The sequence below is a fragment of the Acromyrmex echinatior genome, chromosome 13 (assembly GCF_024713525.1).
Source record: "Acromyrmex echinatior isolate Ae372 chromosome 13, ASM2471352v2, whole genome shotgun sequence".
Taxonomy (NCBI): Eukaryota; Metazoa; Arthropoda; class Insecta; order Hymenoptera; family Formicidae; genus Acromyrmex; species Acromyrmex echinatior.
In genome coordinates, this window is record NC_141864.1 from 2,369,368 (window position 1) to 2,393,004 (window position 23,637).

Genomic DNA, 23,637 nt, shown 5'->3' on the forward strand with positions numbered 1-23,637 from the left:
ACGATCTAAGGCATGTGCGCGTTAATATAATTGCGCTCAAACACCTCTTCGACAATCTCGATGAGGCTGCGGTCAAACAGCTCTTCGACAATCTCGATGAGGCTGTGGAGGAAGAGGAAGTGGAGGAAGAGGAAGTGGAGGAGGAGGACTAAGAATTCAGCGGAAAATATGGAGGAGGAGGAGGGAAAGAGGGTGTGGAGAAGATAAGAATATTTTTTATTATATAGTTTTTTCTTTCTTTTTTCTTTAATATTTCTTGTTTGCGTTATAATATTGCCATGCATTTAGGGAGTGGACTCCGCAGTGGCTGTTTGAAACGTATTTTTTTTTTAAGGATGGACGCGGGGTCTGCGGCGGCGGCGGAGGCGCTGGGGCCTGCGGCGGGGTGTGGGGTGACGGCGGCTCCCAACAATACATAACATTACAACATATGGCGATCACCATGGTATCATATCAATAAACACCGATAGCGCTGGGACTTTCCGCATCTCCCCCTCCCTTCCCCGCACCTACCAGTACTCCTCGCGCCTATGAGTTTCCCCTGCACCCCGCGCCCTCCTCAGAGGACCTGACTATTAGAACCCGCCTATTATTCCTACTTGCGTTACCTTTTATGCCAATGTTGGGCGCACTCGGATCCTTGATTGGCGGAGCGGCCAGCGTGGCGAAAGTGGTAAACGATAGCAAAGCCGCGCGACGTCAGCTCGAGCAGCTGCAACGTCACGACCGCGCGATGGAACAGGGCCGCGACCTGTATCTCGCTCCGCACAAATATGGACGCGGACTGTATCTCAGCCCCTATAAACGCGGACAGGGTGTAGCAGCGAAGAAAAGAAAAACGCCAAAGAGACGATAAAAATGCCCTCGGGTGCAACTACCAACGTGCAATTGGACGTGCTCGCGAGACGAATGCGCGTACCGTACTTTAGAGGTGTCTTCATGCGTAACGCTTTACCGACGAGCGGGGCGCGTCGAAACGAAAGCGGTATCGTGAATCTGGACGATGCGACCGGGCCTGGTACTCATTGGGTAGTGTACGCCAAGAGAAACAACCGCGTCGTATACTTTGATAGTTTCGGTCCGCCCAAGGAACTGGTGTGATATTTCGAGAACGGTGCTACGACGATAGAGTACAATCGTACGTCCTATCAGACGTACGATCAGAGCTTCTGCGGTCAAATGTGTCTGCGGTTTCTACATACGGTAGACGCGCGTGAATTTAAAAAGCTCGACGAGGTGCTGTAAAATCTCAGTATTAGTCGAACGCTTGTTCCGTCATGTCGCTGACACTTACGCTGAGCGGGAAGAGCACCATCCTTGCGGCGAACTACTTTCCCTCCATAGATTTGAGTGACGGCGATTACGAGCTCGGTCTGGTGATTTTTCAGACTTATCACACGATACCGAATGTAAACAAATCGAACAATAAATTTTATTTTGGCAAAGACGACGCAGAAATTACAATTCCTGAGGGTTCGTACGAAGTGCGAGACATAAATGAATTTTGAAACGTACAATTTTACGGAAACGTTCGCCCCCCGACGCACTTGAAACCGTTGACGTAGTGCGTGGTGATAATAACAACAACAACAACAACAACAACAATGACACTGATGATGATGATAATGATAATGGTGAGGGTGGAGAATACCCGATTACGCTTCGCGCAAATTACAACACGATTAAATGTGCATACAGAATAAACTTTGGCAAATCCAACAGCATTGGATCGCTGCTGGGATTCTCGTCGAAGCGTATACTGCGACCGCGAAGATGGCACGAATCGGACATGTCGATCAACATAATAAACGTAAACGTTATCCGCGTAGAGTGTAATGTGACCGCAGGCGCGTATAGCAACGGCAAAAGCGCACACGATACACGAATTTTCGCCGAGCGTGCCGCCAGGATATAAGATATCGGAGAGGCTGGCGCAAATCATTTACCTGCCGATCATTGCACGGATCATTACGGATCTAACGATACGCATCGTCGATCAGAACGGCTCGATTTCCGAGGAGAAAAGATGATATGTCGACGTTGAATTGCACGATGACAGTGATGACGTGAGCGTGAGATGCTCGTGCTGAACGGAACGGAGTGTACGCAGAGAGATGCCACATTCTTTACAAGGCCGGTGACGTCACAGCTCGACAATACTCGCTCATCCAACTGCATCAGGAAGAAGAAGAAACTTAGCGCGTCGAACGTTACATTTTTAAAGTCTTTGGGATTCGCAGTGCGCAACATTTAAGATGACTGATATCCTAAACATTAAAGACGAGCCGATCTTCGACGATCGCATCGTCAAGATTGAGACTCACACGTACAGCCCGTGCGTCAACACAATGTTTGGATACAGCGACGAAATAAGAATACAGCAACAGGATCTGTACACACTGCCGTATGAAAGCTTTCTATACATCGAGGGAAAACTGACGAAGAACAAAGTGGTCCAGGGTGCTCATGTGGCATTGGGAAATAATTACGTCGCGTTCATATTCGATGAGATTCGATATGAAGTCAATGATGTGGAGATTGACCGTAACAGAAATGTACGCATAACTAGCACGCTCAAGAACTATGTAACAGTGTCATCCGACAGAAGGGTGATTCTACGGAATGCTGGGATGCGCAGACTACTGCAACCAGATCCTTTAATTTCTGTTTACCGCTCTACGTACAGCTGGGTTTTTGAGAAGATTACAAACGCGTAGTGATCAACGCTCGTTACGATTGATTTTAATACGAGCGCGCAACGACAACAATTGTCTGACGGGAGATCCTGACGATAGAGCTCGAATTATTCAAAATACAATGGCGAATGTCGCACGTGTTATTGAGCGAGATAAATAAGCTCGATGCTGCGCGCTTTGGAGAGTGGACGATATCTGAGCATGATCTTTTCGCTCGTAGGATCTGTACGAGTTTCCGCTCTTGCAGAGCACAACCTAGCATTCGTGGGCTATCAAGACGGCTACTCAGCTCGAGAAGCCGCGCTACGTTATTTTAACAAACAGATCGAAAAAACGTCATGCCTAAGGATATAAGTCGATTCGACGACTGCAAATTAGCCAATGCGAAATTCTACTTGAATTCGGAACGTTCCGTATGACTTGAATCTGGATTTTGATAGAAACAGATGTGCGATTCTGTACGACTTGTACGCGCGTTTCTGCGCTCCTACGAATACGAGTATCTTGAGCCGAGTCTCACCTTTACAACATTTTTACGTAATGGTCCGTTCGTGATCATCGATTGCTCTGGACAGAACGAATCGGTCAGAGTGGCACTGTGGACGTGCGATTAGACTTTGAATGTAAAAAGAACGTACCCGCAAATACAACAGCCTATTGTCTCATTATACACGATCGCGTGGTTGAATATAATCCATTGACCAACGTTGTGCCCAAAATTACCTAAGTGCACCTCTGACACGGTATAAGATCTATGATAGGTCGCAATCGACCGCAATCGACCGCAGTTTTCTCGACAACATGCTCGTGCCAACGTTCGTGGATCTGCAAGGATTCATCGTTAACAAGAAATTTTTCGTGAAGGAAGTGGCAGTGTTGAAACAGGGGACCGTTCTCACACATTATATTTTTACGAGTTCCGTGCCATTGAAATTTTTGACAAGATCCGACAGGTCTCCGCTTCCTGATTGACTGTTTATCACTATGGATTGCGATGGAGGGATGGGATGGTCCCGTACAACGAGGCGAAACGCCTAATCACGGCAGCTGTATTTGAAGATGACGTTATCGTGTACGTTAAGGGACGCGAGAAACGAACGTGGCTGTGGAACTTGCTTTTGGACGATAAGCGAGAACGCATGTACATCGAGACCTTGGATGCAGTTTACGAAAACATGAAATCTTTAACTAATCTGTTACTAATCTGTTACTATGTGATGTGGACAACATGTTAAGAATTGCGCAATGTATTGAAAATATATAACTGAGGTTGCAAAAGAATTTTTTAAATAAAAATATGTTAATGTATTTATTACGTTTTTTTTTTCCCTTCCTTTGTAATACATGTACTCGTATATATGAACGTGTATGTATGAACGTATGTGTATGAACGTATATGTATGTACGTATGTACGCATGTATGTATATCCGAAAACATCAACGCTTCTGTTAAACGCGTCGCGACATGTCCGATCTGACAGTACATATATGCAATGTATATAGACAGTGTATTAGACTTTTTTCATTCAATAATAAGCTTCAGTTACGAGCGTCAAGACATGGATCGAATAAAAGAATATATACGCCGAAAATCAATCGAATGAAAGGAGTACCGTCCGATATCGCCAAGTTTGCCAAGTCCACCGCCATCAAAAGAAAAAGCGAGATATTGGGAATAAGATCCTTAGAAAAGGCATTTAAAGTCACCAACATCAATGTCATCGATGCTATCGAAATATAAATCATAAAGTATAAACATTGATAAACTCGCGAACAAAGAAAATACGTAGAAAGACGCAATAAAACATGTCGCGACATGTTCGCAATTCTTGGAAAGAGGGAGAGGGTTACTCCCTCTTCGATTCTAGAAGTTTTATCATATACATCGCAATTTACGCGGGTGCAATTAGTCTTGCGATACTCGCTTGTACGAACGGTAAAAAATGTACTTCGCTAAAGACAGCAACGCATCGTACGAAACAAAGGACTGCAGTAACATGTAAGTTTTAACATTCTATACACAAAAGAAACGTTTTTAACATTATGTATATACACAGCATGGAGCGAGGTGCGTTTATTGAGCAGACGTTACAATCTGACGACTACGGGCTACAAATTTTTGGAAATTGAAATCAACGTTGGTCCACCGAGTTACGTGAGATCACCCTGGAAGATCATCACGGACATAAACTGCCGCTGTCTCTCGATAAGCGTCAGCGTTTGCATGCCGAACGTTCATACGTCTCGATTCTTCGTCTATACGCATGATGATGACCGAAATGACGCTACGACGTATATTTAAGTTTGACAGATGTATCAATGTAACGTTTGAACGATTAGTCCAACTCGTCGATACGGTTGATGTCAAGTATACGCGATTCTCCAACATCGCGTTCGAAGACACAATACGCAATAGTGACATCTTTAACAAACATCAGCTCGTCGATTGCGAGCTATTGGCTTTAGTTTTTAATACGTACAAAAAAGAATCGATGTAATAATACGAATAAAAAATTTTTTTCATTCACATCACTATATATGTACTTTCTTTACTTCCCATCCATCCATCCATTCACCCTATACTTCGACGCGCTATAGCAATAACTTTTCTCGTGACATTTATGATCTAAAGTGTTTTATATACAACTGCCGCCTATAGATAAATCCTAGGCAGGCTCGCTGCGGCGAAAATCGATTCTCAACGTTAGACTTTGTCCTACTTTGTCCGCGCGCAAGACGTATTATAACGTGAGTGATATTTTTTTTTCCTAATGTGCAACAATATTCTATTTAGCGTTAATGGTAGAATATTGTTGCACATTTTATGTGATTAAATGAAGTGATAATTTTTTTTTTGCAGCTATAACATACAAAAAGAACTGCAAAAAGTTGAGGAGACTGTCTGCTCTTCGTCCTCCTCCTCTTTCTCGGTTCAGAGTGATATCATAATTGATCTCACTCAATTACATGTAGATCAAATAGGATTGTTCCATCGCCTCATCGAGATTGCCGATGAGGTAGACGACCTGACTCATACGCATTAACAGAAAAAATAATAAAAATACCTTAAAGAAAAAATTTTGAATTTTTTTTCTCTTTTTTAATGAATGCTGTACGTTACTCCTTTCATCTCTTATGAGCAGTCAAAGGCAAAAGAACCATTTTTATTTTAATATTAAATAACTCGGTAAAAAAAAATCCTACAGATGTCAATAAAAACGAAAAGTAAAGGTAAAAATTCAGCTTTTGAAAGCTGTGAATTGTATTTGTGTCCTACTTCTCATTCACGTAGGGTTGTCCTCTTTTCCCCGGACACCATCCTCTTTTTTATGACATGCGGGGACGTCCGAGGGGGTTTTCGAAAGGCGTCCGAGATAATCATGAGAGTTCGGGGTTTTATATAAAAAGGAAATATTTTTTGACTGGATGACAAAAAAAACTTTGGCGTGTAAGTGTAGTGTTGACATTAAAGATTGGCAGCCCTGCAGGTTGAGAATAAAATTTATCCGCATATAGTAAGAATGCCAGCTGCACACTAGCGCGATGTTCGTCGCGTTCACGCGACATACGATATTCAATAAGCATATAGCTTTAGAATGAGAACATCGGTAAAGCTGTACGTTCATTGGATATCGCGTGTCGCGCGCGACCGGCGCGATGAACATCGCGCTGATGTGGTATTAAACAATGCTGCAATCGTCTGTCGTCGGCGCCATCTAGCATTTCTGCGTGCCGGCACACAGCTCATTGCCAAATAAACACCGAGTCACCGTGCATATTTTGGTTAGGTTTTCTTATTTACGTTTTCACGGTTCTCTTCCAAATATTTCAGATTGCAGTTTCATTAATTTCACAGCATTGCTACGTATTTATACCTACCTATGCAGCAAAATAGTTTACATTAATTCGTACGAATTTTAATAAAAAAAGATAATAAATATAATTTACTTTTATAATTTACTTACTTTGCGTAACTTTTATTTCAGAAATAACAAGATGCCAAAGAGAAAATGTAAATTTAATACACAAAGAAAATATCCATTTTTGAAATGTGGACGTTCACATTGAAAAGTAGTGTGCACCTTATGTTCATCAAATTTTTCAGTCGCAAATAAAGGCACGTATATTGAGGTAACGCATATTGAGGAACATTTAATACAAAAAAGCAATGGGACGAAAATCAAGCTGGCACTTCAAAAATTGATACTTTTTTTTCAAAATCATCCGAAAATGAAAAAGTTCGCACACTTAAAGGAGCTATTGCATATCACACAATATATCATCATATGTCATTTATATCTCTTGACTGCACTATGAATTTGAATAAATTATTATTTCAAGATTCTCATATTGCCAAAACTGCTACTTGTAATAGAATTAAAGCCACTGCAATAATTAAAATGTATTATCTCCTCTAGCGAAACGTAAAATGATGAAAGAAATTGAAGAAGTGTCTTTTGTAAGTGTTTCAGTGCGATACCAGTAATCATGGATCAATAAAATTACTATCTATACTTATTCAATATTACGATGTTCATAATAGGGGTATTACAACAAAAATTCTAGAAATAACTGACGAAACTTCTGATACAATTACTGATGTAATTCAAAGTGAATTGGAAAAACATTTATTGTGATCTAAAATGTGTTGTTTAATAACTGTAACACAAATTTTTGTGATAAAAACAGAATAGGAAAAAAATAATGTTTACGCTAAATTAAAAAATAGGCTTCATAAAGAAATAATTGGCATTGGTTGTCGCATATTATTAACAACACAGTTCATAAAGGCTAATTGATGATAATTTTTCTATGGATATAGAATCTATTGTAATGAAAATTTTCAATTATTTTGCAATATTTACTGTAAGAACAGAAGCTTTGAAAGATTTGTGCCAACAATCTGAAATCGAATACTTTAAACTTTTATATCACTCAAAGACGAGATGGTTAAGTTTATATCCTGCTATTCAACGGTTATTAAAATTATTTGAACCATTGAAGCACTATTTCTTAAGTGTAGATAATCCATCAAAAGTGTTAAAAAATTTTTTCGAAAACACTTTCAATGAAGCTTTTTTGTTTGTAATACATTCAACTATGAACATAATGCATACGAATATTGAAAAACTGGAAAGAGTTGACAATTCTATTATCGAAGTAAGAAAAATTTTAAAAGAATTTGTTCTTAATTTGAATGAGCGAATTAACTAGAAATTCATGCCATTAAAAGTGAAAGAAATTCTGAATAAAATTGCAAATATTGGACAAAGTACTGAAGAATTCATCGCAGAAGTTCATAATTTTCATGTCACAATGAAAAATTACTTAGAATCGTGGATTGCATCTCTGGAAAAACTGAATGTTTTTGATTGGATGGATGTTAATGCTGAAAAATCATTACAATGGTCAGAATCACAGTAGAATTTTTACGTTTTTGTAACATAAAATGATTAATAATGATTAATGATAAAAAATATTTAATGCATTTCTTTGCTTTCAAAAATTTATAAAAGATGTATGTATTAAAAGTGTCAGCAATTGCAATAAGTTATGATGTCAGTAGTAAAAAAAGGCGGGTTCTAACCCAGGGGCTAGAGGGGAACGCGGGGTGCGGGGAAATACTCGTAGGCGCGGGGGATACCTAACGCAGGGGAAAGAGGGGGAAAGGTCTGGGCTCCTACACAATAAGGCCCCTTTTTTTTATTATCAAAATTTGACCATGTTTTTCTTTAAAAATGCATTGATAATAAAGGTTTGAATTTGACCATGACATATTTTTCTTTAAAAATGCATCGATAATAAAGGCTTGCATATTAGAGAAAGATAGAGCGCGCGTAACGTGCTATGAGTGAAGAAAGGATAGAAGAATTAATAGAGTACGAGTTTTTTTTGTACGATACAGTTTTTTCAATTTTTATGGTTTTTCCTGGCGCGTCGAGGCATATATACATATATATACTATCAGATCGGTGACATGTTGCCACGTTAATAGAAGCGCCAATGTTTTTCGGCTGCTAAACAAAAAACAAAAAAGAAAAAAAAACCAAAAGAAAACACAACTCTTCCACGTAAATGTGGAAGACAGGATGTGCAAATATTCACACAAAGGCGAGTACTCCAAGTCGAACGCACCCTTTTTTGTCATCGATTTTTCTTTTATTACTTGTGTTCTCTCATTTAGAAAATATTTACCTAAATTTTACGATCGACAATCTAAAAAATTAAAAGCTACGCTTTGTGATTCCTCATTTATTTTACCAAATTCCTATTGTTGATGCCCTTCAATTTGCTTTTACAAATTTGGAAATATGAGTCTTATTTTTTTATTTATACACGATCGGTTCAGTAAGTACAAAATCTAAATGTGGATCCTACGTAAATAGGATTTTTTCATGATATGTAACCTTTGTCGTAAATTTTGTTGTAGATCTGACGATTCTGAGGATCTATGTATCTATATTTTTTTGTTGTTTATGTTTCCAATATCGTTGGGAAGATTTTCTAATGGCACGTTTCTTGAATATTATCACTCACCGATCGGTGACCGTTCGAAAGCTCGAGTTTTATGTTCATGCTTTGTACTAACGATTGTTTTTTTCCTTCTTTTTGTTTTTTTTTTTGTTGAAATTTTCATGAAACGGAGAAATCTTGGAGTCCATTGGACGTAATGAAATATATAAAAGGGCATAAGTGCTCGATGTACCACAATGGTGTCCTGGAAGACCAAGGAATCAGTAGCTTCAGTTATTGACGATAAGCATAATATGGCTAACTATCATGCGAACATAGCCAACGCAGTCGAGTATGTTCGAAACGCAGATCCGGAACAGTTCGCACATATCAGAGAAGTGTTCGAAGTGCTCAAAGAAGTGAACTTCGAAGAATTAATGGATCAAGAAATCGATTCCGACGAAGAAACATTATCGGACGACGCTGGCTATACTAGCGATTTGAGCGAGCGTGATACAGATTATATACAAAGATTTGTGCCATCATCAGAAATCCATGCACTGAACAGCCGTACTAAACACTGTATAATCCATTGTTATTATACGACGACGACGGGTGGTGCTTTATATGTGCAGAATGCATGATCCGTTTGAATGAGACTGATATCGCAGGATTGTATCTCGTAAGGAAGCATGATATTGGACATATTATATATATTTATGCGCTAAGCGGTCAGTCTTGCACAAATTGCAGACTACCAACATACGTTATATTTCCGTGCAACAAGTACCCACAGTGCACACATTGAAAAAACTATTGCGAATAGTATTGTGAATGAATCACGTGCAAGTGCTCCGTAGAAGAGTGTGATCTAAAGACTGTAAAAAAAAAGACATGGAAAATCACGAGCGAGTGGTACGCGAATTGTTAGAACAGTGCGGCCAGGTCGCTACTCTGGTGGAATATTTCGCGTGGCTGCAACGATGCGACGAGTGCATCGAGCAGCTTGAAGAACTTTGTCGTGCCAAGCGTCCGCGTCTCGCCGTTGAACACAGACAATCCATGGTGGCGAGGATCGCGCGACTCGCGGGTGCAAAAGTGCAATTGGAGCAACGTTTCGTGCACATTGGTGGCGAGTACGCGAGTGACGAGTACGCGAATCGCGACGAAAAATCTCATCTGGCGAGAGATCGACGCGCGTTTGAAATCCGTATATCGACAGGTGCTGTGATAAACTCTAATCACATTGAGCCGCGACGGTTTTTGGAAGACGCGAAGGAAATAGTGTTCGAGCGTGTGCGAGACGCAGTAGAAAGACACGGTAGCGCAAAAGTGAATACTGCGTTCAATGGCGAGTTTGCGACGAAGGATAAACGTGCCAATAAGAGCATAATTACAAAGAACAGCGAGATATATCGTTGCACCGATATGCACGAGTGGTACGAGCGACGTCGTCGAGCCTATCCTAGCATCGCTCGAAGAATTCCGGAACGCGACAGTGGGTCGGCATTGTCGCGAATCCTCAATTTGATAGTGAATGTGAATAAGCATAATCCAATGCACGCGGGATGTCACATCGAAGTGCCACGAGAAATAATGACGAAACGGGCGGTGATCAGTGTTTATTCGGCGGACAATGCATGTTTCGCATGGTCGCCGCTCTGTACCCCACAGAAAGACATGTAAATCAGAAATCGTCGTATCCGCATTATACAACAGTACTAAATCTCGCAAACATTGAGTTTCCAATGACTTTAAAAGATATTTATAAATTCGAACGGTTGAACGCGGTGTCGATCAACGTGTACGGCATCGAGAATAAACAGGTCCTTCCTCTGCGACTCACCAATGAAAAGAAGGAGAAACACGTCAACATGCTGTACGTGCAAGATCCATGTAACGATGGTGTTGGACATTTTGCGTGGATAAAAAACCTATCCCGTGAGTTCGCAGATTAGTAGAAAAAAGAACAAGAAATTTTTCTGCGATCGGTAAATATACATGAAAAATTATTATAATTTTCCGCTCACTAATAAAATAATGGTAATAGTTATAATTTTTTTTCTTTTTTTCAGATGCTTGCACTACTTCAATACCAACGAAAAATTGCAGTCGCACGTAATGGACTACGAGAAGATGAACGACTTCGCTATCAGACTGCCGAGCGTGGACAAGTGGCTCGAATTTGAGAACCACTGCAATAAGCAGAGCGCCCCATTCATCGTCTACGCTGACTTGGAGTGCGTTCTACGGAAGATGGAACTTGAAAGGGAAAATGCATCGTCGCGCGCATTGTCGTCGTCGTCGTACACGCATCAACAGCACGAGATATATAGTATAGGATACTACGTGCGATGTTCGTACAACGACGCGTTATCGTTGTATCGGTTCCGTCGCGATGAAGATTGCATAACGTGGTTCGCGTGACAACTCAACGATTTGGCGCATCGAGTTAAAAATATAGTATCCGCCAACGTACCCATGGAAACGTTGTCAAAAGAACAATTGGAGGCGTACCGTAGAGCGACGCGTTGCCATATTTGCGAGAAACCGTTCGCGCCGGACGATACGCGGGTCCGCGATCATTGTCATCTCACCGGTAGATTCCGTGGTCCAGCGCATGCAAATTGTAATTTAAATTCATTTTAAAAATTCATTTTATATTCCGATCGTTTTTCACAATTTATCAGGCTACGACGCGCATTTTAAAATTAAAGAAATTGCTACCGCGTTCGAAGGACATGTAGATATACTACCGATAACTAAAGAAAAATATATTTCATTCACTAAAAATGTCGATAGCACCAAAGACACAAATGAAAAGAATTTTCGGAAAAATTGCATAAAATTACGATTTATCGATGCTTTAAAATTTCTAAACGCAAGCCTCGATAAATTGACGTCGTTTTTAAGCAGAGACAAATTAAAAATTGTACGTTCCGAATTTCCAACATTATCAGATGAAGAATTTGAATTACTCTTAGTAGCATCTTTACACAAAATTTGATCGTCATCGAAGGAAGATTGACGGTGAAAAAGAAAAACGATCAGATGCCAATAACGATTGTAAATAATTGCGTGGCGTTCATGTTTGATGAAATTCAATATGAACTCAATGGAGATTGATCGCAACCGAAATGTATAACTAGCACGCTCAAGAATTACGTGTCAATGACGTACGATAAAGCTTCAATTGCGCTGAACGCTGGATGGAACTCTAGATCCGACATGGAGGAAGGACACTTTAATTTTTGCGTGCCGCTCAGCATACTGTTGGGTTTTTGCGAAGATTACAAACGCCTGATTGTCCACGCTCGCCACGAATTAATTTTGATACAAGCGCGCAACGACAACAATTGCGGAGACAAGTGGGAAATCCTGTGACGGAGTCTGAGGTTGAATTATTTAAAGTACAGTGGCGGATGCCTCACGTTGCGTTAAATGAGGTCAATAAATTATCAATCCTGCGAGCATTGGAAAGCGATCATTATCTGAGCATGAGTTTTCGCTCGTGGAATCTGTACGAGTATTCTCTGTTACAAAATACGACTAAGCATTCATGGGCTATCAAAACGGCGACTCAGCTTGAGAAGCCTCGATTATCTTTGCTCTGCAGACCGGTCGAAAGAATATCATGTCATGAGATATTAGCGTGTTCGACGATTGTAATTTGAATAACGTGAAACTTTATCTAAATTCGGCGTTTTATCCGTACGACGATTTAAATCTGGATTTTGGCAAAAAGAGATACGCCGTTCTATTCGATATGTACGCACGTTTTCGTAGAGCATATTATGGAATCGATTGCTTCGAAACGCTACTCAACGTGCTCTCATTTGTTGAGAAAGGGCCTTTTGTGGTCATTGATTGCTCGCGATAAAACGAATCCGTCAAGAGTGCCACTGTGGACGTACGCATAGAATTTGACTGCAAGGAAAATGTGCCCGCAAATTATATTAAATACAACAGCTTATTGTCTCATCATACACGATCGTGTAGCTCAGTATAATCCATTGACCAACATAGTACGCAAAATCACCTAAATGCACCTCTAATACGATATAAAATCTACGTTACGTCGCAATCGACGTCGCAGTTTTCTCGACAACATGTCCATGTCAACGTTCATGGATCTGCAAGGATTCATCGTTAACAAGAAATTTATCGTGAAGGAAGTGGCGGTGCTGAAACAGGGGACCGTTCTCACGCATTACATTTTTACTAGTCCCGTGTCATGGAAATTTTTGACAACATCCAACAGGTCTTGCGCCTCCTGGTTGATTGCTTATCATCATAGATTGCAATGAGAAACGATCCCGTATAACGAGGCGGAACGTCTAATTACGATGGCTGTATTTGAAGATGATGCTGTTGTGTATGTCAAGGGACGCGAGAAACGAACGTGGCTGTAGAACTTGCTTCTGGACGATGAGCGAGAACGCATGTACATTGAGACCTTGGATGCAGTTTACGAAGACATGGAATCTTTATCTAATTTAGATGTTACTAATATTATACGGTGTGAACAACATGTTAAGAATTGCGCGTTACAAAATGTATTGAAAATATATAACTGGTGGTTGCAAAAGAATTTTTTAAATAAAAATACGTTAACGTATTTATTATGTATTTCTTTTCCCTTCCTTTGTTATGTATAAACGTTTATATGAACGTATGTGTAAAACGTATAAGCGTGTGTATGAACGTATGTATGTATAAACGTATGTACATATAAACGTATGTATGTATATATAAATGTATGTATAAACGTATGTATAAACGTATGTATGTATAAACATATGTACGTATGTATAAACGTATATATAAACGTATGTATAAACGTATATATGTATAAACGTATGTACGTATGTATAAACGTATGAATGAACGTATGTATGTATAAACATATATATAAACGTATGTATATATAAACGTATGTACGTGTAAACGTATGTATAAATTCGTGACAAAGAAAATCCGTAGAAAGACTTGATAAAACATGTCGCAACATGTTCAAAATTCTTGGAAAGAGGGGAAGAACCTGCCTTCTCTCATCGATTCCAGAAGTATTACGTCACAAGTTACGCGGATGCAATCATCTTGCGATACCCGCTTGTACGAACGGCTGAAAAAATGTATATCACTAAAGAGAGTAGTGCATCGTACGATGTCAAGAAGGAATATAACATGTAAGTTTCAACGTTCTATACACAAAAGTAACGTTTTTTAACATTATGTATGTACACAATACGGAGCATCGTGCGGTGCGTTTACTGAGCAGACGTTACGATCTGACGAATACGGGCTACAAATTTTTGGAAATTAAAATCAACGTTGGCCCACAGAGTTACGTGGAGGTCGCCCTTGGAGATTATCGCGGACACGAACTATCGCTGTCTCTCGAAACGTGGAAGAACCTCTACGAGTAGCGAGGGAATATTTACATGATGTTTCGAAACGAATACAAAGATAATTTTATAAATGTTGGACTGGTAACCGTCAGTGTGTGCATGCTGAACGATGCTACGTCTCGATTCTTCATCCGTACGCATTACGATGACTGAAACGACGCTACGCCGTATGTTTGACTTTTAAGGGTGTATCGATGTAACGTTCGAACAATTAGTTCGACTCGTCGATACGATAGATACCAAGTATACGCGATTCTCCAACATCGCATCTGAGAACATCATACGTGATAATGACATCTTCAATGGACATCAGCTCATCGATTGCGAACTATTAGCTTTAGTTTTTAATAAGTACGAAAACCAGTATAATAAGATGTGAATAAAAAATTTTTGTTCGCATTATTATATATGTATTGTCTTTTACTTCCCATCCTTTGTCTCGCCAGGAAAAACTATTGAAAAAATTGTGTCGTAAAAAAAAAACTTGTACTCTATTGATTCCTCCATCCTTTCTGTAATGATGATTTAAAGTGTTTCATATGCAGCGCAAATATTTCCTAGATAGCTTCGCTATGGCAAAGGATGCTTCTCAGCGTCAGTCTTTGCTGAATTCGCGTGCGAGTCTAACAGAAGAGTTTAATATATAACGTGAGTGATTTTTTCCCCAAAGTGCAAAAGTATTTTACCATTAACGCTAAATAGTAGAATACTTTTACACGTTTATTAAGTGATTGTGATAATATTGCGATTTTTTAAAAAAAATTTTGTCGATTTTTTTCAGAATATTTTTCATAACAATGAGTAATTTACAGGATTTTATTCGAATCCGGTACGAGTATCCCGTTGAAGGAGTAAGTCGTTTTTTTGTATCAAACATTTTAGTGATTTTGTCTTCTAACGTCTTTTTACTTTTTTTTTTTCAGTACCTTATGGTCGATAACGAGTCGCAAGTCCGACTGCAGTTGCGAAAGGTAGGGGTGCAAATTATCCCCTCAGTAAGCATAACAAATAGATTTATTTTCTATTTTTTTTTCTTTTTTCTTTTAAATTCATTTTGTCCATTTTTCAGGATGTACCTCGTTTTTACATCCAAATCAGAGGATTTATAAATATAGTTACGTGGCAAATGATACGAGGTGAGAGACAGCGGAACCAGGAGGAACAAATTGATATAGAGGAAAGTGACTTCTTCCTAGAACTGTTCGGCCTCCGACCGTACGAGTCTGATCCGGAGCCGGAAGATTGGAATTGTAAGTATCATAAATTTATATTATATATTTAAATTTCTCTTCTTATATGTTGCAAGCTAATGTAACGCTTTTGTTTTACAGAAACGATGGCGTATCTCACCATATATTTAAAATTTTTTTAATTTTAATTTTCATTTTTTAATTAAAATTTTTTTATTATAATAAAATTTTTATGTAGTGTGAAAAATATATGTAAATTGTATTACTCAGATTTCGCATCTATTTGTTTCCTTTTTATTTCTGCGCTGCTAAATTACGTGAGCATCTTCGCATTCGACGGTACTGTCACGACCGTATTAACCGTCCTCTTTTTAAATAAAAACGTATAATAAAATATGTTTGCGTGCAAGAAGATATAACGAGAGTGACAATGCGGCGGCGACGGAAAAGATGAAACATAAGAAAAAAACAGTTGGTAGTATGCGGTAAGTGTATGCAAGCTTTTACTACTGATACATTTTTGGAGAGAGAGCGGTGGGTGAAAAATAAGGATCCTATGTTTTCGTAACATAGCGCCGCGGGACCTTTTCCTCTCCTTCCCCGCGTTACAAGTATCCCCCGCGCCAATGAGTACCCTCCGCGCCCCGCGCTCCCCTCTAGCCCCATGGGTTAGAACCCACCTTGCTTTACTACTGTTAAGAATGCAGAAGAATGCACTGGCTGTCTCTCGGGATTCCAGTGTATTGATAAAAATACCAGAGCCTACCTAGAATTAAGGTGGGAAGTACTATTGCTGATAGTTATCATACAAGGGCAATCGATCGAAATCGAATGCCTGACCTTCGATGGTCAAATGATTTCCTCATATGTTGCATTAAAATAAAATAAAGTTTCCTCCATATATCAAACTCAACTCAAAAGGAAAGAGAGGTCGATTACAAAAAAATTTTTTTTTATACGAAACTTATTATCTGTAGAATAAGCATGCACACGCACGCATGCACAATAAATTCCTTTTGTATTTATATCAACAAACTTTTAATTCACCATACACAACTACTCCGCTTAAATATATTTAACATTATAATTTTTGTATCATAATGGTATGTGAATCTATCTATAAGTTATAATTGTATATATAGAGGAAAGGCCCTATTATATATATGAGATACCGAGTTCATTTTGGATAAATGCTAAAAGTTTATGGGCAGAATTCAAAAAAATAATAAGTTATTTTGAAGAGAATTTAATAAGCTTTAGGATAATGTTATATAAAATTTAATTCAAATTCCAATTTTTTTTTAATTAAAGAAATTGAAAAAGTGAGCAAAACACAAAGTCAAAAAATTGTGCTCCTAATATGAGATGCCCCGAGAAATCGATAGTAAATCGCAAAGAATATCAATATTGCAATTAAAAAACTTTATTTCATATTTCTAAAATGCAAACAAACACAGCCAGCGTGCGTGAAAAATGAGCATGCGATAGATTATACCCAGAACTCGTCTTCAGGTAATTGGAATCAAGCATCGCAGAAATAGGCACTCGACGTTCATTCTGGTTGTCCTTTTTATTGTTGTACAATAACATTTATTCTTTAATAATGATTTTCACTATAACATAGGAGCATGGATTATTTTATATTAGAAATACTCTGGCAATCTCATATTACGATTTTCACGCCTTATGGTTTTATGATCAGCAAAGCTAACTTCTGTAATTAAACAATTTAATATATTATATATCTCGTATTTTTCTATTAGTATGACCTTACTCTATCACTACATAAAGGATTTATTTTCAAATATTTATTTATTAAATAATAAACAAAATTTAAAGATTCATCTCAATGAAATTTGAAAACATCCAAATTCTAAAATCTTTCTTTACAATGATTACAGTCATGATCTAATAATAAATTTTCTACTAAATAGTTTTCAATCCAAGAGCAATAAATTCATGGAACCAATAAATAGCGTTTATTTAGCAGAAGTGCTATCTCATATTAGGCGCCTATCTCATAATAGGGGGCTTTCCTCTACATCTCTAAATTTTTCTTCTGACAAAAAGATAAATAAATAAAATGATAAAATATATGTATAAATCAAGATAATTACTTCTAATTAATTTTGATACTTCTCCAATTCATTGCGTCTTTCCAAAGATTGAATTTCGAAAATTTTCAAATTTGACGGATACCCATTTCTGTTCGTATAGCTATATAAAAAATCAGTTAAATCGAAATATCAATTACCAATCTTTAAAGTAGAAATTTCAAGCTTTAAAATGCTTCCTTAAAAATCTCATTATGATCATTTTTTACGAAGTTATCTTTTTGAATATTTACTTATTTTTTAGGACAGACTAGGTGATCTTTTAATTTTTTTGTGTTCCTTGTATTACAAAAATTTAATTCTTACCATCCTAGAATACAATTCACATGTAAGATAGGCAATAAAATCAATTTTCTAAATACCACTATTATTATTGAAAACAATATCATCAAGTTTGACATATATCACAAATCATCTTTCTCTGAAAGATATCTAATCATCAGTCTCAACACCTGATATCCCAAAAAAAAAGAAACTGTTATAGGAATGACAAGTTTTTTTTAATTTTGCACCCAGATTTCCATCAAAAGAACTTCGAACAAGTTGTTAAAATTTTATTAGATAATGATTATCCATTAAATTTCATTTTTGATGTAATAAGAGAGAGAATTAAAGTTTTAATAAATAAAAAAATTCAATTAAAAACACACTAATAATCAAGATTCCTCAAATAAGGACAATAAAGAAAAAATGAGTTGGTTCACAATTCCATATGTACAATCTATTTCAGAAAAATTTAGAAATATCATCAAAGATACCAATACTAAATTCTCGTTGTCAGCTTTAACAAATTCAATTCAATGATAAAAACATAAAAAGATCCTCTTCCTGCAGATTGCAAAAAAAAACATTGTGTATAAAATTTCTTGTAATGATTGTGACGCATCTTATGTTGGAAAAACATGTAGACAATTAAAAACGAGGATTTCCGAACACAAAAATGACATCAATAAAAATAAAATCAATCCTTTCACTATCACGAATCATAAGACACGTTACAATCATTATTTTGATTGGAATAACGTTCAAATTAAACATAAAATTACATTAAAAAACATAAAAATAAAAAACAAACATACAATAAAAAACTAATATCAAAAATGATAAACATCGAGCAACAAAAGAACAGTGTTAATTTAAACAAAGACATTGAATTACTTAGTTTTTTATATTTTTGTTGTTTGACCGATCACTAAAAGTTTATAGCTAAAAATAATTCATTTTCATTACGATGATTGATACCGCAGCATGAATATCATCGATTCATACAATATATTTTATATTTATTTAATTATCATTGTTTCGTCTTAAATTTTAATTCATGAGAAAAAGAATTTGCGTTACAACAATTATGATGTAAGGATTAATTTGTATTTGATACGTACTCCTGAAGTGAGTCTCCACAGTAATTCCTGTAAGTTTTTTAATATTTTTCGATTCTAATATTCATTTATTATATTTAAGGTCAAAATATTATTAATCATCCAGCTTATTAACTGGTTATGGAAAATTTGATGTTGGAGTGTATCAACAAGATAAAGATTTCTATGGATTTCGTGTAATACATTCGCTGATGAAGGCTAGAAGTTAGCCAAAACATTCGACAAATATGTTATTTATAGAGGACTATTTTAAATCAATCGAAATAAATGCACAATTATTACAGCGCCAATTCCTAAAAGCCCATTTGTAATTTGTTAATTGTTTTAATATAAAGAATCTTATTTTATTGTAAGTATTAAACCTTTAGACATTTTATATATAAAATTTTTTATACAAAATTTTGCGCAAATTTAGAATACATAATACTTTTTAAACAGTTATAGATGTACTACTTACAATTAATTCTCAAGAAAACAACATATTTATTAAAAATACTCTTTCAATGAATATTATAATTATAAAAAATTTGAATGTTCCATTCGTAATATTAAATTTATATTATAAATTGCATAAAAATTATTAAGTAGATAATGGAGCCGCCTATATTGCTTATAAAACTAGCTTTTAATGTTTTTGTTCCTATCCAATTTCTAATAGTTTCACATAATTCCTTTTCCTCGATTAAAATATACATGCTAATGTATATATAAAAATTATTCATTGTAACCTATAAAAAAATCAAATATGCATTAATTGTACAGCAATTACATTTAAGTAAATAACCTTTCTTAATCTTTGAATAATAATTTTTATTGCGCTAGAATTTTTGTATATCTGAAGAGGGTCCTAAATATAAAATCGAAACATGTAATTGTACTTAGTACTATTATTCTGTATCGTTTTTTTTTATTTTTAATTTTCTTATTTTCTTGTTTGTTATATCTATTTTCAATTATACTTATGTTAAACGAAGATATGTAATACGGAGAGATATATAATAATGGAGATATTTTTTTTTACGTTTTTACGTTTTCTGACTCTTATTAGCCTTTTATATTATGTTGTCGTATTTTGAATATTAAGAGACTTATTATTTTAAGGTTTTTAATTTAAGTAAATAAGATATTCAAATATATATCAAACGTAGTTATATAACTGTAAGTTAGTTATATTGCTGTAATAAAACAGAATGTAACGGGTAATATAATGTATTGAGTAACGTACATGTTAGTTGTAATTTCCCACATTGTAAATTACAGTTATATAAAATAAATATAACAATATAATAAACGTATAACTGTTGCATAGTTACAAAAAAGATACAGAATAGTTACATGCTGAAATGTTATATGGCTATAATCTAAATAATTTTAATGTTACGTAATTGTGTGACCATCGTCCACCAACCTACCTTAGGAATTTGCCTCTAAAATAAGAATAAAAGTAAGACTTTAGGATAAGATTAGATTCTATTGGAATTTAGACTCATTTTCGAGCCTTATAAAAGAAAACCCTCAGACTGCAGAGGCAGTCTTCGATATATTGCAGTTACGTCTCTAAAAATTCTTTCCAAGTGACAATTGTATAAAAAAAAGGGAATACAATAAAAATAAATTTTTTATTTTTGAAATTGTTATCACAAATCTTACAAATAGTGGCAGCGGTGCGGGATAATTAGCAAGAAAAACAGTGAAGTTTTGCTTTTACTTCGAGGACGATATACTAGTCGCACTAGTTACCTTCAAGGAGGACTCGAAGATTATCCTGCTCTATCGAACTCAAGCAGATGGCGTGGATAAACTACAGAGGGGTAAGCGACATTATCAACTCTGATACATCCACCGAGTCAAGTGCGGACAGTAACATACTAGAATCGAGACTCTTCGTTACTGCTCCAATGTCGCGTGCACAGAGCCCTACTCGTGAGCAAACGCTCACTCTAGCAATATTAGCAGACAGAATGATCCAAATGATGGACGCAATAACTGAACTAAAAAACAAAATGGAATCAATAACGGTTGAACATCAGAATCCAACGCGACTTCAACAACCGAGCGAAATAACACCAGAAACTTTCGAATCAGAAACTGTCGAAGCACCTATAAAGAATTATAATAAAGCGATGCCATTGATACCCGATTTCGACGGTTCAAATGTCGAAACTTTCATTAATCATATACAAATAGCCATGAAACGACTGGCCGTGGATCAACATGAGCTATTTTTCTGTGGAATCGTCGCCCAGAAACTCGTAGGAAGAGCAAAACATTCAATACGAACGGATACCACCCCGAATTTCCCGCAGTTGTACGAAAAACTACGGTACCTCTATGGCAAAGCCAGGAATCTTTCCGCTCTGGAGGTCCAAAGAGACACCTGCATCCAGCGAACGAACGAGAGCATCGATGAATTCATAAATCGCTTTCTTCGAATCCAAGACGATATCATCCACACGGTTAATTCACAGAATACCGGCATTGCTACGATCTGTTTGCAAGAACAGATGTATCAGCAAAAAGCAGTCGAAGTATTTCGCCGCAACGTAAAGACAGAAATCAGTGATCATTTATACTCATTTGAATTCACCCAATTGAACAAAACGTTTTCGAAAGCACGAGCCTTTGAAGCAGAACTCCAGTTAAGAAAGTTGCGAACACAACGATACGAAACATCCAAAAAACCGTTCCAACCCAGAACGCACTTTCAAACCAAGGAGTGCACCTACTGCAAGAGACGAGGACATGAAGAAAAGGTGCCGAACAAAAGTATTCCACCAGCAACGAGGCCAGCAGAATTTTCGCGAGCGCCAGCCTTTCAACCGACCGCCGGACCGAGCATCGCATCATTTACGTGCAACCGATCAGGATCCGGACGAGAACCTCAGCGAAAGGTATACCAAGGACCCGGAGGGACGTACGTCAGAGCTCCCAGAATTAAGTTGAAGATACCAGGTCTTAAAGATGTCATATTTTTAGTAGATACGGGTTCCGATATATCCCTAATACACGAAATGTTTATAGATGATAAAAACTTGCCTAAAACAAATTCAATAATCGTATCTGGCTTTACAACGCATTCGATAAAAACTAAATACGGTGTAATAATTGAAATGTTTGGAAAAAAACAAACATTTCATGTATTGGACGATTACTCACCGGTACAACATCAGGGTATATTAGGTATCGATTTTCTCACGGCGAACAATTTTGTCTTTTCGAAAGAATATTTAAAACTAAACGGAAAAGAATTCAAGCGATGCGATAAACCACTCTCTAACGACGCGTATAAACAAAAGGAAGTATTAGTTATATTCAAGGATGACACTGGAGCAATTACGAGGATGAACGATTTTAATAAATCCATACTGCCGACATATTTGCACTCTCAAATTAAAAGCGTCGAAGATTGTTGCGAAGCACCAATTTATTCTATCACCAAAGAAACTTTAAACAATACGCGATCAGAATTATTAAAAGAAAATACTCGCCTCTTGCATCTCCCAGAACACTATAACGAAATCTAGGATATCATATTAGAATTCCACGATATTTTTACCTTACCAGGAAATCCTCTCCCACTCACTGATTTAATGCAGCATGAAATCAAAACCCATGACGAAAATCCCATCCATATTAAACAATACCGTTATCCTCCGATACACCAAGAAGAAATAAAAAGACAAATTAAAGACATGCTTGCAAAAGGAATCATTCAAGAATCAGATTCACCTTATAATTCCCCTTTGTGGATTGTGCCCAAAAAGCAAGATGCTTCGGGCAAAAATAAATGGAGACTAGTAATTGATTACCGAAAACTTAATGAAAAAACCATCCAAGATGCCTATCCTCTTCCGAATATTGATGAAATTCTCGATCAATTGGACAACGCGCGCTATTTTTCCGCTTCCGATCTGGCATCGGGCTTCCATCAGATCGGAATGAATCCAAAAGACGTTCCAAAAACGTCTCCTTCTCTACACCAAACGGACATTATGAGTACACCCGTATGCCTTTTGGTCTAAAGAATGCGCCTCCTACCTTCCAAAGAATGATGAATAAAGGATTAAAAGGATTGATAGGTAATAATTGTTTTGTTTACATTGACGACATAATAATTAACGGAAAAACGATCGAAGAGCACAATAAAAATTTAAGAATCTTATTCGAAAGACTTAGACAAGTAGGATTGAAACTCCAACCAGATAAATGCGAATATCTCAGACCTGAACTTGAATACCTAGGACACGTCATTTCCGAACACGGCATACAGCCTAATCCTGATCGGATCGAAAAGGTCAGAACTTATCCAATTCCAAAAACTCCTAAGGAGATAAAACAATTCCTTGGACTTGTCGGTTATTATCGCAAGTTCATCAAAGATTTTTCCAAAG

General features: G+C 37.0%; 1 protein-coding gene across 14 annotated transcripts; it reads left to right on the forward strand.

Moving 5' to 3' along the window:
* The first annotated feature begins 398 nt into the window (after positions 1 to 398).
* Positions 399 to 22,770, forward strand: LOC105153699 (uncharacterized). 14 transcript variants are annotated; one of them, XM_087412346.1, is made up of 5 exons: positions 399 to 4,695; positions 4,754 to 15,208; positions 15,342 to 15,411; positions 15,484 to 15,531; positions 15,630 to 22,770. In XM_087412346.1, the coding sequence occupies exon 5, from the start codon at positions 21,034 to 21,036 to the stop codon at positions 22,768 to 22,770; it is 1,737 nt and encodes a 578-aa protein (XP_087268472.1). In that variant the 5' UTR covers positions 399 to 4,695; positions 4,754 to 15,208; positions 15,342 to 15,411; positions 15,484 to 15,531; positions 15,630 to 21,033. The 14 variants fall into 14 exon arrangements, with proteins under 14 accessions (XP_087268472.1, XP_087268479.1, XP_087268470.1 ...); XM_087412353.1 differs by having other exon boundaries at positions 4,754 to 6,827; positions 7,115 to 7,155; positions 7,240 to 15,531; XM_087412344.1 differs by having other exon boundaries at positions 4,754 to 15,531; positions 15,630 to 19,595; positions 19,685 to 22,770.
* Positions 22,771 to 23,637: the final 867 nt, after the last annotated feature.

What these genes read in the sequence shown, in the direction of transcription:
- LOC105153699 (XM_087412341.1), top strand. Translation starts at nt 21,034, where the DNA reads ATGGCGTGGATAAACTACAGAGGGGTAAGCGACATTATCAACTCTGAT.